Here is a 15,662-nt window from a genome sequence, read left to right on the forward strand (position 1 = left end):
TGGGTAACACTTTCTTTTACAGGGTCCTTGTTCCAGTGTAGTGTGTAATATCACATACTTATGTTGTCCATACATAATGTATTTTGTGTACCTACAGATCATTAGTACACGTGTAATAAGAAGTGCTTGTTACAATACTTTACGCTGAAAGGCATATATGATTCTAACTGTCTCACTGAATTGCATTATGCACACTCAATTCTCACTGGTATCTGCTAGACAACAAATACCAAAACATGATTAGTTCAGATTTCACATGTAAAATACATTTTATACAACCCCACCCCCATCTTGCCTGTTCATAATGTGCTTGTGCTTGTGTGTGTGCCTGCGTATGCATGCGTACATATGTCTACTGTGTGAGTATGTGTCATACGTATGATTACTGTGAATGTATGTGTGTGCATGTGTATCTGTTTATGCACATGTGTGCATATGGAATTGGTTAACATGACCCCTGGAGGCAAACATATGCAAAATATTGGTCATCCTAGGCCCTACGGTTCTCAAGATATTCACAGAAAACTCTGTTGGTGTACGGTCACTAAATGTACACATAAATTATTTTATTGTATGGTCCATAAACGAAAGCTCACAAAACTTGGCATGCATTCAGAGGGTGTCATAATGATGTTAGGTCACAGATACCTGCGATTACAACACCTAATTTTTACTTTTTTGTTGTTAACTAGGTGGCGCTATACATGAAGTGAGTGGTTATGGAATGGGTTGACATGGCCCCTTAAGATCAACATACAAAAAAAAGGTGGTCCTCTTAAACCCTACGGTTCTCGAGATATTCACAGAAAACTGTATCTGCCCTACCCTCCTTTCGGGGGGTCCAGTCCAGCGGGGGGGGCTACAAATCAAAACGAAAAACAATGGTTCCATGCTATCCATGTGGGGTTACATGCCCACCAAGTTTCGTGTACCCTGGTCTTACAGTGTCCCGGGAATCCTTGACGGAAATTTGGACATGCGAAAAAGAAAAGAAAAAAAAAATCTGACTAAACCTTCGCTGCGTGGCGGTCATAATAACTATTCAGAATGCAACTGTTTTGTTTTAGATTTGAGTGACTGAATGGGGAAGAACGTTAGCATTGGTTGACATTTCACGGGTTTGAATGTTCGAATCGGCTTTTATTTTGAAACCTTTATTGCGAATACATCGGCAGCTTTTATTTTGAAAGTTATGCAAAGTGCAACACAGGAAGTAGCTTATGTACTTGAGGTCATGTCTAACGATACTATTCACATTGCCTAGATAGATGATTCGAAAATGATATATTCAAAACCAGGTACAGCGTTAAGTGGCAACAGAAAACACGGCCAAATAGAGAAGGGAGGAGACGTATTGTCAGATTCTCCGTGTTTCGTTTTGTAACTTGTAGGCTAAGTAGGCATGGTCCTGTCATCGCTCATAACGTGTGCGTTACCTTACACACCAGCAAAGCACCGCGGCACTTTACTGAAACTTTGTAAACACTGCAAGTGGACAGTTCCCGGGCGATCTGGTCATCAGTTCGTGGGAACGAAAGGAGTTTATCGACGTGATCAGCGGGGACTGCGGTGTCCGCCCATCAGCGGTGACTGTGAGATAGACCTTCATTGGAAAAGACATTACTCTGCTGATCACGGACAGGTTCGGGTGAGGTTTGCGCCAAGTCCAACCGGTGAGCAACGTATCCTGCACAAGGGGTCATCAACTCGTTTAATGTCAAAGCCATCAAATCTGAGTTCATTAGGTCATGTGCAAGGTCAGATGACATAGTTCAATGCTTGAGATGCTATTCATTTTAGGGATCACGACTTAAATTACCAGGTAGAATCCAGTTAACTGTTCGAAGTTCTATGCCATTTAGGATTTTGACACTGGATTGATACACTGATACACACACACACACACAGGTGCTATTGTTACACCCAAACACTTATGAAGAAAAATATATACTTTGCTTACATAAATTCATTCTTTGAAACATGCCTCACTTCAATTTTTAAATTTCAATTATTATTCATTTTTTTTTCTGTAGGCTTCCTTCATTTAGGAGGGCTTCGCACAGCACTATACAACTACCTCTTTGCCAAGAAATATGGCGGGAGCTTCGTCCTGCGAATGGAGGACACAGACCAGAACAGACTGGTACCTGGAGCGGCAGATGCTATTGAGGACATGTTAGAATGGGCAGGTAGGGACAGGACCCACGCAATAAACTCACAGTGGAAAAAACAGTGTATGGGTGGGTTGATTGTTGTTGATAGGTAAATCATTTACTTTACTAATGGAAGTCATTGGTATAGTTGTTAACATAATCATGGGTATTTTCTTAAATTCCTCTCAAAGCAAGTCAAGTCAAGTCACTTTTATTTATATAGTGCATTTTTGTATGCACAAGTGCCATCCAAAGCAGACATCCATACATTTGCATGTGGGCCACATGCAGTCATCCTCTCATATGCAAAGTATCCTAAACAGGATCACAGGATTTTAACCGTAAAATCACTACGCTGATTCAATTGTGACATCTCTATTAGTCCAGTAGTAAAAGGGTTACACCCGGAACAAATTAGTAACAAGCTGAATTTTTCAGGATATGTTCAGAATACCTTTAGGAATGACATACTAAAAGTCCCTGTGAATCTCCCTTGTGCTCTCTGACATATTCAAGATGGCGTCTAAAATGGCCGCCATTTGGAGATTTTTCCGTATCTCAGGCTTAAAACCTGATCCAAATGTAATTAAAAGGTCAAAATATATGTTTTTTAGGGTAAGTAAGTCAAGTTCATCATTAGTTTATTGAATGGAGACATTTCATAATAATAAATCACTTCAGTCATCATTCTCATCATCAGAAATTGGTGTTGATTCTTCAGTTTCTCCCTCATCATCTAGTAAAGCTGGCATTGGTGCTGCATTATATGAAGTCAGCATTATATATAATATTATGTGCTATTACATTATAAAGGTTATAGAGGGAATTGATTGATTGATTGTTGTCTAACTATGTGTTCAGACCAAGAGCTACCAAAGTTGCAAAATCACTTTTGTCACTGTTAAAATGCAGCTGCTAAATAATCTGTCGTTTTTGTCGAGCAAATCCCTCACGACATGAGAGATTTGAACCTTCTAATAAACCTTCTAATAAACATGATCAAATGTTTACAGAAATGCCTGTAGCCTAAATAAGCTTTAAAACTTGCCATCATAGTTATTCCTCTTTTGCCAAACTCTGAATTAACAAGAAATTCTTATTTTAAGTTAGCTTACGCTTGCTGTTTTTTAGGTCACTGTACCATTTTAGCCCACCTTGGAAAAAGGCATTTTTTGAACATATTTCACCCATCCAAATCCTTTTTTTTTTTTTTTGTAAAATGAATCAGAAAACATATAGTTTGTATACTCAACATTTTAAATCTTTAAGCAGTGTATCTGTAGCAGGGTTAATGTTGTTTCCCTGAATTTCCCCACATGAGTTGTGCTTTTCTTTTTGGAGTTTTTGAATTTTCTTTATGTTCCCACGGGAACATAGTGCGAATTACCCCACCATAATTGGGGGGTACTGCTCCTTCACTTCTTCTATGACCATCATGGTCCACTACCATATCAATCCCAACCGTGATCACCAAGTGCAACATGTGTTGTGCAACACATACAAGGTCTAAACAAACTGATAATCAGTAGGCTACAGAATATCTCATTGTTCTTATATATCCTGTCGTCTCCCTGCAGCCTGTTTACGGTTATATCCTGTGCCTCTCCTGTCTGCTGGCCCCCCTTTCCTTAACACATATGAACAGTGTATAAAACCTAACTGCACCTGCACTTTTAATGTAATTGGTTGTAGATCTTAGTGTTAATATTTCCTGCTAGCACCAAAAAAGTGCCTGATGTCTGTGTGCCCTTTCCTTTTCCTCATAGTGTCTCTTTGAATAAAATAAAATCCTAGTTTCATTAAGATAGTATCAGGGTTCACAGATGAAACTACATTTATCAAACTAAAAATATGAAATAATAGAATGTAAAAACAATACCAATCAATTAAAAACAAATTAAAATACTAACAGATAATATTTAGCCTAGGCTACTTTTATGTTTCCACAGGTTTAGATAGATAGATAGATAGATAGATAGATAGATACTTTATTGATCCCCAAGGGGAAATTCAAAGTTTCTCTGATGTTATAACATAGGCTTAGCTACATCAGACCCTCTTGTGCCCGGTAGGCTAATATAAAAACACAGGATCTGTGCCAAAGTAATTTCAAAAAGGCACAAGGCAATTTATTCAAGATAAAATGAGAATGGACACCTAGGCTATGGAGTTCATCTCCTTGGAAATGACAATCGATTTTACCTCACCACACTGTAAAGCTTGATTTAAATAGAGAATTAGCCTATCTTGCTAACTAACCTTGGTAATGGTAACTAACCAATGTCCACCATGTTCAGAATACCTTTAGGAATAACATACTAAAAGTCCCCGTGAATCCCCCTTGTGCTTTCTGAGATATTCAAGATGGCGTCCAAAATTGCCGCTATTTGGAGATTTTTCCATATCTCAGGCTTAAAACATAATACAAATGCAATAAAAATGTTTAAATATAAGTTTTCTGATACAAGGAATCCAAATTCACCATTGACACACTGCTAAAATTAAAGTTAACCAAGATTACAGTGACATGAGCTATGAAAGAACAAAACACGTTTATAAATAAAGGTAGTAAAATCCTCAACAAGCTAGACGTCAGCTAGCAACTTACATTTTACCCATGTACATCAGCAGCAAACTGAATTTAGCCTACTGGAGGAATTTAACTAGCGTTTTGTCATTCAATGTTGACACTTGCTTGAGAAGTTGAAGTCGTTCTCTATCTCAGTTGCTTCTAGCGCCACGGTGGTTAAAAATGGTACGGTCCACAATAGGGGTGTCTGAAATCGCTTAACATTAAAATGTTCCTACAGTAATGATATTTTTTCACAATATCAGAAAAATTATCTGACCCCCCCAAAACTAATATTTCTGTCTCTTTGGGGGGTACTGGGTCTTCATTGGAGGGTATAGTACCCCCCAGTACCCCCTGTAATTTGAACTATGCACAGGAATCTAAGGGTAAGGGGGTGTGGTGTAGGTGTGACGTGGGGCTATGCTCCGCGAAAATTAACTTTTAACTAAGTGTCCCACTACCCCAGGCGGGCTTGTTAGATTTCACGCAACAGGAGCACCTGAATGTGATAGCCTGTGTACGAAAATAAACAAATTCAGTAAGACCCTGTTTGAACATCATGTTGCATTATTTCAACTTTTCTTTTAACAACACAATGCAGAGGATATTTATGGAGAGCAAAATACTCCCGTTACATATCTATCAGTAGGGCTACAGTACATGTATTGACTATTGACGATGGTTTGCTCACTGCGCTAACTAGCATAACTCATCTTTCTACATAAAGCCAAATGGTAAAAAATGACAATGAACTACCTGTTTATACACACAAAACAATAAACAATAATCTCCCAATTTACATAATATGAATCTGCATACTAAGTCAGTGGCTGAAATTAATTGAAAAGAGGCTCTATCTTCAGGGGTTCGAAAACACCAACGTTTTGAAGCGACTTTATCTGAGCCTCCTTGAGTCTGCACAGATGTAAGCGAGCCTTATTCAATATTGACAAATGTGATTGGTGCCAAATAAAAACTAACATATAATAAAGACATTGTGTGATTAGACAAAATAATGAATAGCATTAGACAGGCCCCTCTTTTTCTAAAAAATGACTCAAAGTAATAAATAGGCTTAAATGGTGCCTGGGCTTAATGGGTACACTATGTGAATTTCGTGTCACATTTATGACCTTGTAATCTTGGTTAACTTTAATTTTAGCAGTGTGTCAATGGTGAATTTGGATTCCTTGTATCAGAAAACTTATATTTAAACATTTTTATTGCATTTGTATTATGTTTTAAGCCTGAGATATGGAAAAATCTCCAAATAGCGGCAATTTTGGATGCCATCTTGAATATCTCAGAAAGCACAAGGGGGATTCACGGGGACTTTTAGTATGTTATTCCTAAAGGTATTCTGAACATATCCTGAAAAATTCAGCTTGTTACTAATTTGTTCCGGGTTTGACTCAATTTTGTGCTAATGCTCTTGGACTATACCCTGTTTCAGTTACTTAGCATCGGTACTGAATTTGAACCTCAGCATCTCTATGCCGATTCAATGAGTTCTCAACCTTAGCATCTCTACACTAATTCAGTGGATTTAAACTTCCTTTTATCATCTCTGTACTGTTCATCACTGGCCCTTTCATTACCCATTAACCCCCCCGCCGGTCCTGTGTCTGTCCCGGCCCGTAGGGATCCCTCCCGATGAGAGTCCGCGGGTTGGTGGCCCTGTCGGGCCGTACCTGCAGTCCCAGCGGCTGGGTCTGTACTCGGAGGCGGCCCAGACGCTGCTGGAATCGGGCCACGCGTACCGCTGCTTCTGCTCCGCCCAGCGGCTGGAGCTGCTCAAGAAGGAGGCGCTCAGGAGCGGAGAGACGCCGCGGTGCGTCAGGGTTTTTTTATAGACACACACACACACACACACACACACACACACACACACAGACACGGTGAGTTAGGGATTTTTATACACACATTTACACACACACACACACACGGTGTGTTAGGGATTTCTATACACACACACACACATACATACACAGAAATGCTAAATGCATCCCCCACACACATGGACACATGCAGACGAACTCATACTGTACTCATACATGCACACCCCACCTACAGACATTAAGATGCAACCCCCCCCACACACACACACCTCTCTACTCTCCCCCACACACACACACACACATTTGCAGACATACACATATCATCATCATCATATCATATCATTTTGCTCCTCCGCCCCATCCAGGTATGACAACCGCTGCCGCCACCTTCAGCCGGCCCAGCTCGCCGACCGCCTGTCTCGTGGCACACCGCACGTGATCCGCTTCCGCCTGGAGCCCGGCGCCGAGCCCTTCCAGGACCTGGTGTTTGGCCGCAACCGCCACGAGGTGTCTGCGGTGGAGGGCGACCCGGTACTGATGAAGGCCGACGGCTTCCCCACCTACCACCTGGCCAACGTGGTGGACGACCGGCACATGGGCGTGACGCATGTGCTCCGTGGCGCCGAGTGGCTCATCTCCACGTCCAAGCACCTGCTGCTGTACCGGGCGCTGGGGTGGACGCCGCCCGCGTTCGGGCACCTGCCGCTGCTGCTGAACCGCGACGGCGCCAAGCTGTCCAAGCGGCAGGGCGACATCTTCGTCCAGAGCTTCGCCCGCCGCGGGGTGCTGCCCGAGGCGCTGCTGGACATTGTGACCAACTGTGGCTCGGGGTTCGAAGGTGTGTGTGTGTGTGTGCGTGTGTGTGAGAGAGAGAGAATTCTGAGAGAGAAAGAGAGAGAGAGAGAAACAAAACAGATACACACTATACTTGCATACCTATACACTCACCAGTTTATTTGTGGACAGTGAAAAAAGAGAGGGACTCACTGACTCAGCTGTGAAGGCGAAAAGGGTATGTTGACACACATCAGTAAAATCAGCAATTTGTGTGTGTGTGAGAGAGAGAGAGAGAGAAACAAAACAGATACACATACATATACAGCATTCTCCATGTAAATGTACGTTCAAATGTGCTGCTTTGGCAATGCAAAAATATGTGTCATGCTCACTTGAATTGAATTGAGAGAGAGAGAGAGAGAGAGAGAGAGAGAGAGAGAGAGAGAGACAGAATTCCTAAAATTCCTTTGAGAATTAAGAGGTCTGTGTTTCGTGAAAGTATGTGTGATTGTCCCATGTCTTTATCACCCAGGCAACCGCATGGGACGTAACCTTGATGAGCTCATCGCGGAGTTCAACGAGTCCAAGATCACCACTCACTCGGCCCTTCTGGATCTGGACAAACTACCAGAGTTCAACAGGTGAGAGAAACTGCATGGCGTAACCTGGCAAAGATTTGTAGGACTGTACTATTGCTTTTCTTTTTTCAAAAGATAAAACTAAACTAAAAGTAAATTCTTAAAAACTAAACTAAAAGTAAATTTTTCCAAGACTTTAAAGTCCATATTTGGAGGACAAAACCAGATGGCTAGAAGGAAGTTGTTTGAGTTAATTAAGAATGTTTGTGTGTGTGTGTTTTGCGGCAGGATCCACCTCTTGCAGAGAATAGACGATGTGGAACGTTGTTGCCACCTAGTGGAGGAATTGAGGGAGCACATCATCCAAACGTTTGGCCCACAGATCCAGGAGAAGGATGTCCTGGACGAGGACTACATCCAGAGGGTCCTTCACCTCAGAAAGGTGCCATGACCACTAATCTCTCTCATAGGAATAATCAGTCACCCCAGAGTAGGTAGAAGAAGAAAGTGGAGAGGACTTAAACAAGATTGTCAGTCTTCTTGGTTGTAATTAGCAGTAAGTCATTGTGGAATACTTATCACTAGTCCTTTGGAATGTGCCTACTAATACGTAAGGGATAAATGTATAGAACGCCGGTCATTATTGGGACTATCTATCTATCTGTCTGTCTGTCTGTCTGTCCGTCCGTCCACCAGCCTGCCTGCCTGTCTATCTATATCTACTGGTATCTCAATAGTAGTAATAATAATAGAGTAGTAGTAGTAGTTATAGTATTAAAAAAAACAATAGAAATACAATACATTACATGACATTATATGACATGTTATTCCACATGACATTATATGACATTACAATGGAATGATGAGGCTGAGGCAGATGAGAGAGAGAGGCCGGGCTGAGTTTATAATGAAACCACTCACTCGCCCTCATCTCACTCAAATGCCATCAAGATGACAAGGTCAATCCTCCCCCATCTCTTGCACTGAATATGTTTTGCATTGTTTTTCACACTTCGCTCTTTGCTCTGTATGTTTTTCAAAACACTTGCAATGCACCTCAGCCATTTTCTCCTTGAATAGCTGTTGTACCTCATGTGCAAGCTGTTCTGAGTAATAGTGTCTTCATCTTGTGAACTAAACTCAACATGCAAACCTGCAAGAAGTTGATTCTCCGAATGCTATATGTTTCGAGCTGGCCTAGTTCTGATGACTAAAGGGCTCCGTCAGATAAACTGTGAAAGTTATCTGGAATTAAACTGACACATGCAGTGTTGTGGCTCTCTGTGTATATGAAATGAGACACTGTTATGTTTGACAATTCAGTTTACTGAATGTACTTTAAGCTTCTTTTGAATTGATGTGTGTGTGTGTGTGTGTGTGTATATGTAACCTTTTCTTAAATTAAGATACTTCCTTTGAATGCTATATGTAGATCAAGCTGTACAAAGTTATTAAGTGTAGTTGCACACAACAAACACTTTTCTGTTTGGTTATGTTATGGAGATGGAATAACGGTTAATTTCCCTAAAGCCCAAAGCCCAGTAGTCAATTCCAAAACATTGTTTGGAGTAGACTGTGGGCCTAATGCAGAAATACCCCAAACTGACATGGAATTATGGTCCTGGGTCATTGTCGCCGTCATTTTTTTGACGAATAACCTTGACCTTTTGACCTCTACCCCCAGGGTCACATCTCCTCTGTGCGTGAGCTGGTGACCCCCACCTATGCCTATCTTTGGATCAGGCCATTGGTCGCCCGGCAGCAGCTGGACGAGCTGACGTCCGAGTCGGCGACCATCGCTATGCTGGTGATCGAGTGAGTTTCCAAAACAAACAACTGGCATGGAGCTTTGGTGTGGTTTAGTCATAGATTGGGTCACTTTATTTGGATTGCAAACTATGATCTACACATGCTCAGATTGTTAACAAACTTTATGTTGAAATTATATTAACTACAATTTATGGTTGAGTTTAGGTTTAGGGCTTAGGTTTGGTTAAACTTCACAACACTTCACACGAAGACAGACAGTTTTTTTTTTTAATCGTTTTGGCCTTGACGTGATATTTTTAGAAACGTTCCAGGGTGTTTTTTTCTTTGAAAACCCCATTTTGCCCTTCCCGTGTGAACAGTAAAAACAACGTTTTCGATGACGACATAGCCCACCCCATTACCTCTGACCCTTAAACCCAGCTGCACTCGACCTGACACTCATTATAGTATTGCTTGGTAATACTAGTTTTCATACATGACCTAAGATTACACTCAGTAAACATCACAAACTGCTGCTGTTAGCTTGCAAAGAAATAAAAAATGTGTGTAAACAATCAAACAAGCAACTACATATTATGTTGTGCATCCCTGTAACCAGTGCTTGCTTTAAGTAAATAAACGGGACAGGACTGTCCAGCCAGTATGACTGAGTAATCACTCATAGAAATATTTTCAGTAGTTAGTTGATCACTGGAATAGTGAAAATAAAATAGCAAGTAACATAGATGGGTGTGTGTGTGTGTGTGTGTGTGTGTGTGTAAAAGACAGAGACTACCATCAGTAATGTGTGAATTTGTCTGGGCGAAACATCAACCTCTCTCTTTGTCATCCCCCCCCCCTCTCTCTCTCCCATCTCATCCCTCCTGTGTAGATTGATGGAGGCAGGCCGTGGGAAAGCCCTGACCACGGACTGGCTAGGCGCTGAGCTGAAGACTATGGCCAAGAAGGTTAAGTCCACCAAGTACAGCACTGTGATGAAGCTCCTCAGACTCGCCCTTAGCGGACAGCAGGTAGCGCCGCCCTCTCATGGTCATATATAACTTTTATATTCAATATCAATTATTATTTTATATTTATATGATTTAGTATTACATTTTACTTCAATTGGATTGTAGGTATGTAGCACGCCCTTTCATGGTCATACATAACTATAGAACTTTTATATTCAATATAAATTATTATTTTATATTTATATGATTTTATATTACATCTTACTTCAATTGGATTGTAGGTATGTAGCACGGTCTCTCATGGTCAACCATGAGCCCCCACGCTCATGCCCTCAGAGTGTAGCACTGTAGCTGCCTGGCGGCTCTAGATCTTGGCTGCAGCAACTCGGCTAGAAAGAACTGATTGTTTTCGGGGGGGGGGGGGGGGGGGTTGCCGGAATTCTCCTGTCAATTCCTAGTGCTATAGATAGGGGGATTCCCACAGCGTCAGCGTCCAATCTGTATGTCTACGAATATTACACACTTCCCCGAATGTGGATGTTACACTGTCATAATCTACCACCAGCATTTTGGCAAGTTGAAAAATAGATGACTTCTGTGAAATATCTGCTTTAAAGCAAGACCTGAATGAGAGGAGTTGTGTTGGCATTGTCGGTGCAATGTCCCTGCTATAATGGTCTGACAAACGTCTTGCCTTTTCAAGCAGTTCATCATCACCTGCGAGTTGAAGGGTCATAGGACGTAAAGACTCAAACACATGACAAGTTTCCCGCATACTTGCAAATCTTTGGGAGAGCTGACTGATTATGATGTCCAGAGTTGCATTAAATACCTGCACTTTGAAGTATCTCTCTGCATCGGTTAAGCGTTCATCTTCTGATAGATCGTCAAAGTGACGCTTCACTCTCCGTTCTCTAACATTCTAAAGTTCTAAAAAAAAAAAAAAAAGGAGGCAGGGTGGGGGTAGCGACGGGCCCCGGGAGGTCACGGGCCCTGGTGCGACTGCACTTGCTGCACCTACTATAGTTACGCCACTGGCTATAAGATAAGGTTTAGGCTATAAGATTTAACATTTTCTACCCTCAGTAAATGTCATGTTAAGGTTAGTTTAACAGGTGTTACCTTTACATTATTCAAAGCTTGCTCAGGAGCTATAGGGTTACTCCCTTGATGTAGTATGTGATGTGATCAAAGTCCCAATAGATTGCTTAAAATTAGTTGAATATAAGAACCTGTGTAGGTTTGTATAGGCTGTATTGTAATACACTATCAATATATTATAATTATGACCGCCGCGCACTTTTTTTTTTTTTTTTTCTTTTTCGCATGCCCAAATTTCCGTCAATGATTCCCGGGACAGTGAAAGACCGGGGTACACGAAACTTGGTGGGCATGTAACCCCACATGGATAGCATGGAACCATCGTTTTTTGATCTGTAGCCCCCCCGCTGGACTGGACCCCCCGAAAGGAGGGTAGGGCAGACACAGTTTTCTGTGAATATCTCGAAAACCGTAGGGTTTAGGAGGACCATTTTTTTTTGTATGTTGATCTCAAAGGGCCATGTCAACCCATTCCATAACCACTCATTTCATGTATAGCGCCACCTAGTTAAACACAAAAAAGTAAAAATGAGGTGTTGTAATTGAAGGTATCTGTGACCTAACATTGTCAGAACTGCACAAAATTGGAAGTGTAGGATCATTACGACACCCTCTGTATGCACGCCAAGTTTTGTGGAATTCCGTTCATGGGGGGCCACACAATAAATTAATTTATGTTACTATACACCAACTGGCCTGTAGGTGGCCGGAGACAGTTTTCTGTGAATATCTCGAGAACCGTAGGGCCTAGGAGGTCCACCTTTTTTATGTATGTTGGTCTTAAGGGGGCATGTCAACCCATCCCATTACCACTTATTTCATGTATAGCGCCACCTAGTTAAAAATTAAAAAGCAAAAAATTAGATGTTTTTATCACAATATCTCTGGCTGACAAGGTCAAAACTGCACGAAATTAAAAGTGTAGGATCATTATGACACCCTCCGAATGCATGCCAAGTTTTGTGTACTTTCGTTCATGGGGGGCCTTACAATAAAATAATTTATGTGTACATTTAGTGATGCACACCAACAAGGATTCCCGGGACACTGAAAGACCGGGGTACACAAAACTTGGTGGGCATGTACCCCCACATGGATAACATGGAACAGTCATTTTTCGTTTTGATCTGTAGCCCCCCCACTGGACTGGACCCCCCGAAAGGAGGGTAGGGCAGACACAGTTCTCTGTGAATATCTTGAGAACTGTAGGGCCTAGGATGAGAATTGAGTGTGGATAATGCAATTTAGTGAGACAGTTAGAATCATATAGGCCTTTCAGCGTGATTTCTTTTTGTGGAAAAAATGTGCTGGACTGGGCGGCGGTCATATTTTGTACCGCTCTGCGGTACATCTAGTTGTAAAATGTGACAGCCTATTTTTGAATGTGATACCTTGACTGGCAAATTATATGAGACAGCAAGGGTGTGTGTGTGTGTGTGTACTGCGTATGGTCGTGGGCCTTTTTAGAAGAAAGTCCAGTATACCTTTTCTGATTTTCATTTGTCATTGTGTCTTGATTGAGATAGAATGATAGTGAAAGAAAGAGTGTAGTGCTGGAGAAGTGGTGTGTGCTCTTCCTACACATAACAATGAAATAACTTTTTATCTTTGGTTAGGATTAAATAACAAATAATTGTGTATAGGCCAGTGTTTTTATTGAAGCAAAAAAGGAACAAAGTATCCAGTAACTGTAATAATAGATACTTGATTTGAATTGTAAGCATTGCTACACTTTCTTACTCAGAAAGTTAAGTAACAAAAATGACAGTAATCTGTTACTTTATAATTAGTTACCACTAGTTGCCACTAGTTGCACCTCGAAGTCGTGTTGGTATTAAACAATATTGTGAAGGTATTAAAAAAGGTATTAAAAGGTATTAAATTCAACTTAAGAATTTCTGTATACACCCTGCTTAAGTTGCTTGTGTTTTGTCTATTTGCACGTGTTTTGTTGATTTGCACACACCCTACTAGAACCTTTTTTCCCTTGGTCGAACCCTGGTCGAGTAGCGCTGTCAGAAACTAATGACGTTCTGCAGTCGTGATGAAACTAACTTTTATCTCGTAAATTACCCCACTAATAATGCCCTGAATGGTACGAAACTTCTGAGTAGTACAACTATGACCTTTAGTCCAATAACGAGGCATTAGAAAGTTTGTAAGTGCACCAGGAGTTTATTTAAATAAGACTTGCCTGATTATCTGCTACTATACCGCTGCGTCGACGTTTCTTCCGTGATTTGGGAAAAGCCCGTAAAAGTCCTTGCAGGAAGCGATTACATCAACGTTTTTTGGTATATCCAGTTTTTAATATTTTTTTCCGAAGTGTTTACAACTTAGTGTTAACTAATAATTGTTGCAAACTGGACTACGAATAAAATATTAGTGCATTCCTGGATCTACATCCTTATGCATGCTTCCTGCCAGGACTTTACGGGCTTTTCCCAAATCACAGAATAAACGTCGATGCAGCGGTATAGTAGCAGATCATCAGGCAAGTCTTATTTATATAAACTCCTGGTGCACTGACAGCGCTACTCGACCAGGGTTCGACCAAGGGAAAAAGGTTCTGGGAGGGTCCTTGGCTCGGGGTCATGGTGCAAAGGACCCTAGGGTGAAATTACTCCGAACCATCGCTTTAAATGATTAACTTGAATGTGTTCATTCTTTTCCTCTTGCAGCAAGGACCAAGTGTTGCTGAAATGATGGTATCTTTAGGAAGTGGAGAAACCTGCCAACGTCTGCAAAGAGTGCTGCAACACTGATATGAAGAACAAGACTTTGTAGAGTTGAAATCTATTGTTTGGTCTCTATATGTATGTTATCTGTCTTATACGTGTGTAAACGAATAAAAAATTGATTTTGATAGATATTGGATCTGTTTAATGGAGGCATGCACTGACCCGCTATATGAAAAGATGGGTTATGAGTAGCCCATTGAATTCCATAACCACCAATATGCCTAGATCTGTCTAATGTACTTCGTAGTACTGTATACCCCTGTTATGTGCTAAGTTATAGCTCAAATCGTGTAAAACTACCGCCTACTGGCCAATTAATTATCTTGAAAAAATTCTTTCATGTGTAACATTCTGTCATATATCTTACAGGTTGAGCTCCGCCTCTCCAAACATCAGATCTGTGCGCGTTCTCGGTGTTGGGATGATGTTGGCCAATCATGAAACGTGGAGATGCACAAGACCGTCTATATTTAAGAATGATTACTTCCACATTTATGAGCCATAGCGTAAACTACACTGCGGTTATCTGTAGTGGCTAGCCAGTAGCCTATAAGATCAAATACATCAATTGTCATCAGATGTTGTATGGTATGCAGTTCCATAGTGGCATATTTGCACGCACAACACTGTTAAAGCACCTAGCTGCGAGATGCGAGATCCAAAATGTTTGGAGAGGCGGAGCTCCACCTGTAAGATATATGACGGAATCTTACACGTGAGATAACTTAGTTTTTCAAGATAATTGATTGAGTAGGCGGTAGTTTTACAAGATTTGAGTTAACTTTCTAGCCTAGAAATCTAGACGCACCCTAGCGGCGGCAAATTAATTTGCTCAGCCTGTACGTCTAGTATCAAACCATAGGAATTTCTATTGGCTGACGCCGTGGACCTCATCCAATCACAGCGCTCTATTTTGTTAGAGAGTCTTTAAGGCGGGCTTAACAGGATAACGACAGTCCTGCGACGGTGAACAACAAGGAAGGTGGCTATGGCGAACTAAGAGCGGTTGTTTGAATCGGCGTTGGCGTCAACTTTGGAGGAGTTGGAATGCACTTAAGTCATTCCTTTCAAAGAAGGATGTATTTGCCGTTTTGCCGACCGGATATGGATATGGTCGTAGCGCTGGTCTATTGCATGCCTAGGCAGTTTGAAAGACAATTCTCTGCCCGCCCCTTGGATTAA

At 41.3% G+C, this 15,662-nt stretch overlaps 1 protein-coding gene across 1 annotated transcript; it reads left to right on the plus strand.

Moving 5' to 3' along the window:
• The first annotated feature begins 1,183 nt into the window (after positions 1–1,183).
• On the plus strand, positions 1,184–14,954 carry ears2 (glutamyl-tRNA synthetase 2, mitochondrial). Its single transcript, XM_042103642.1, has 9 exons — positions 1,184–1,673; positions 2,034–2,189; positions 6,367–6,556; positions 6,929–7,401; positions 7,873–7,981; positions 8,207–8,360; positions 9,603–9,733; positions 10,560–10,698; positions 14,421–14,954. Exons 1-9 carry the CDS (start codon positions 1,403–1,405, stop codon positions 14,502–14,504), a joined length of 1,707 nt encoding a protein of 568 aa, XP_041959576.1. The 5' UTR covers positions 1,184–1,402; the 3' UTR covers positions 14,505–14,954.
• Positions 14,955–15,662: the final 708 nt, after the last annotated feature.

Source organism: Alosa sapidissima, chromosome 9 (genome assembly GCF_018492685.1).
Source record: "Alosa sapidissima isolate fAloSap1 chromosome 9, fAloSap1.pri, whole genome shotgun sequence".
NCBI classification, from domain to species: Eukaryota; Metazoa; Chordata; class Actinopteri; order Clupeiformes; family Clupeidae; genus Alosa; species Alosa sapidissima.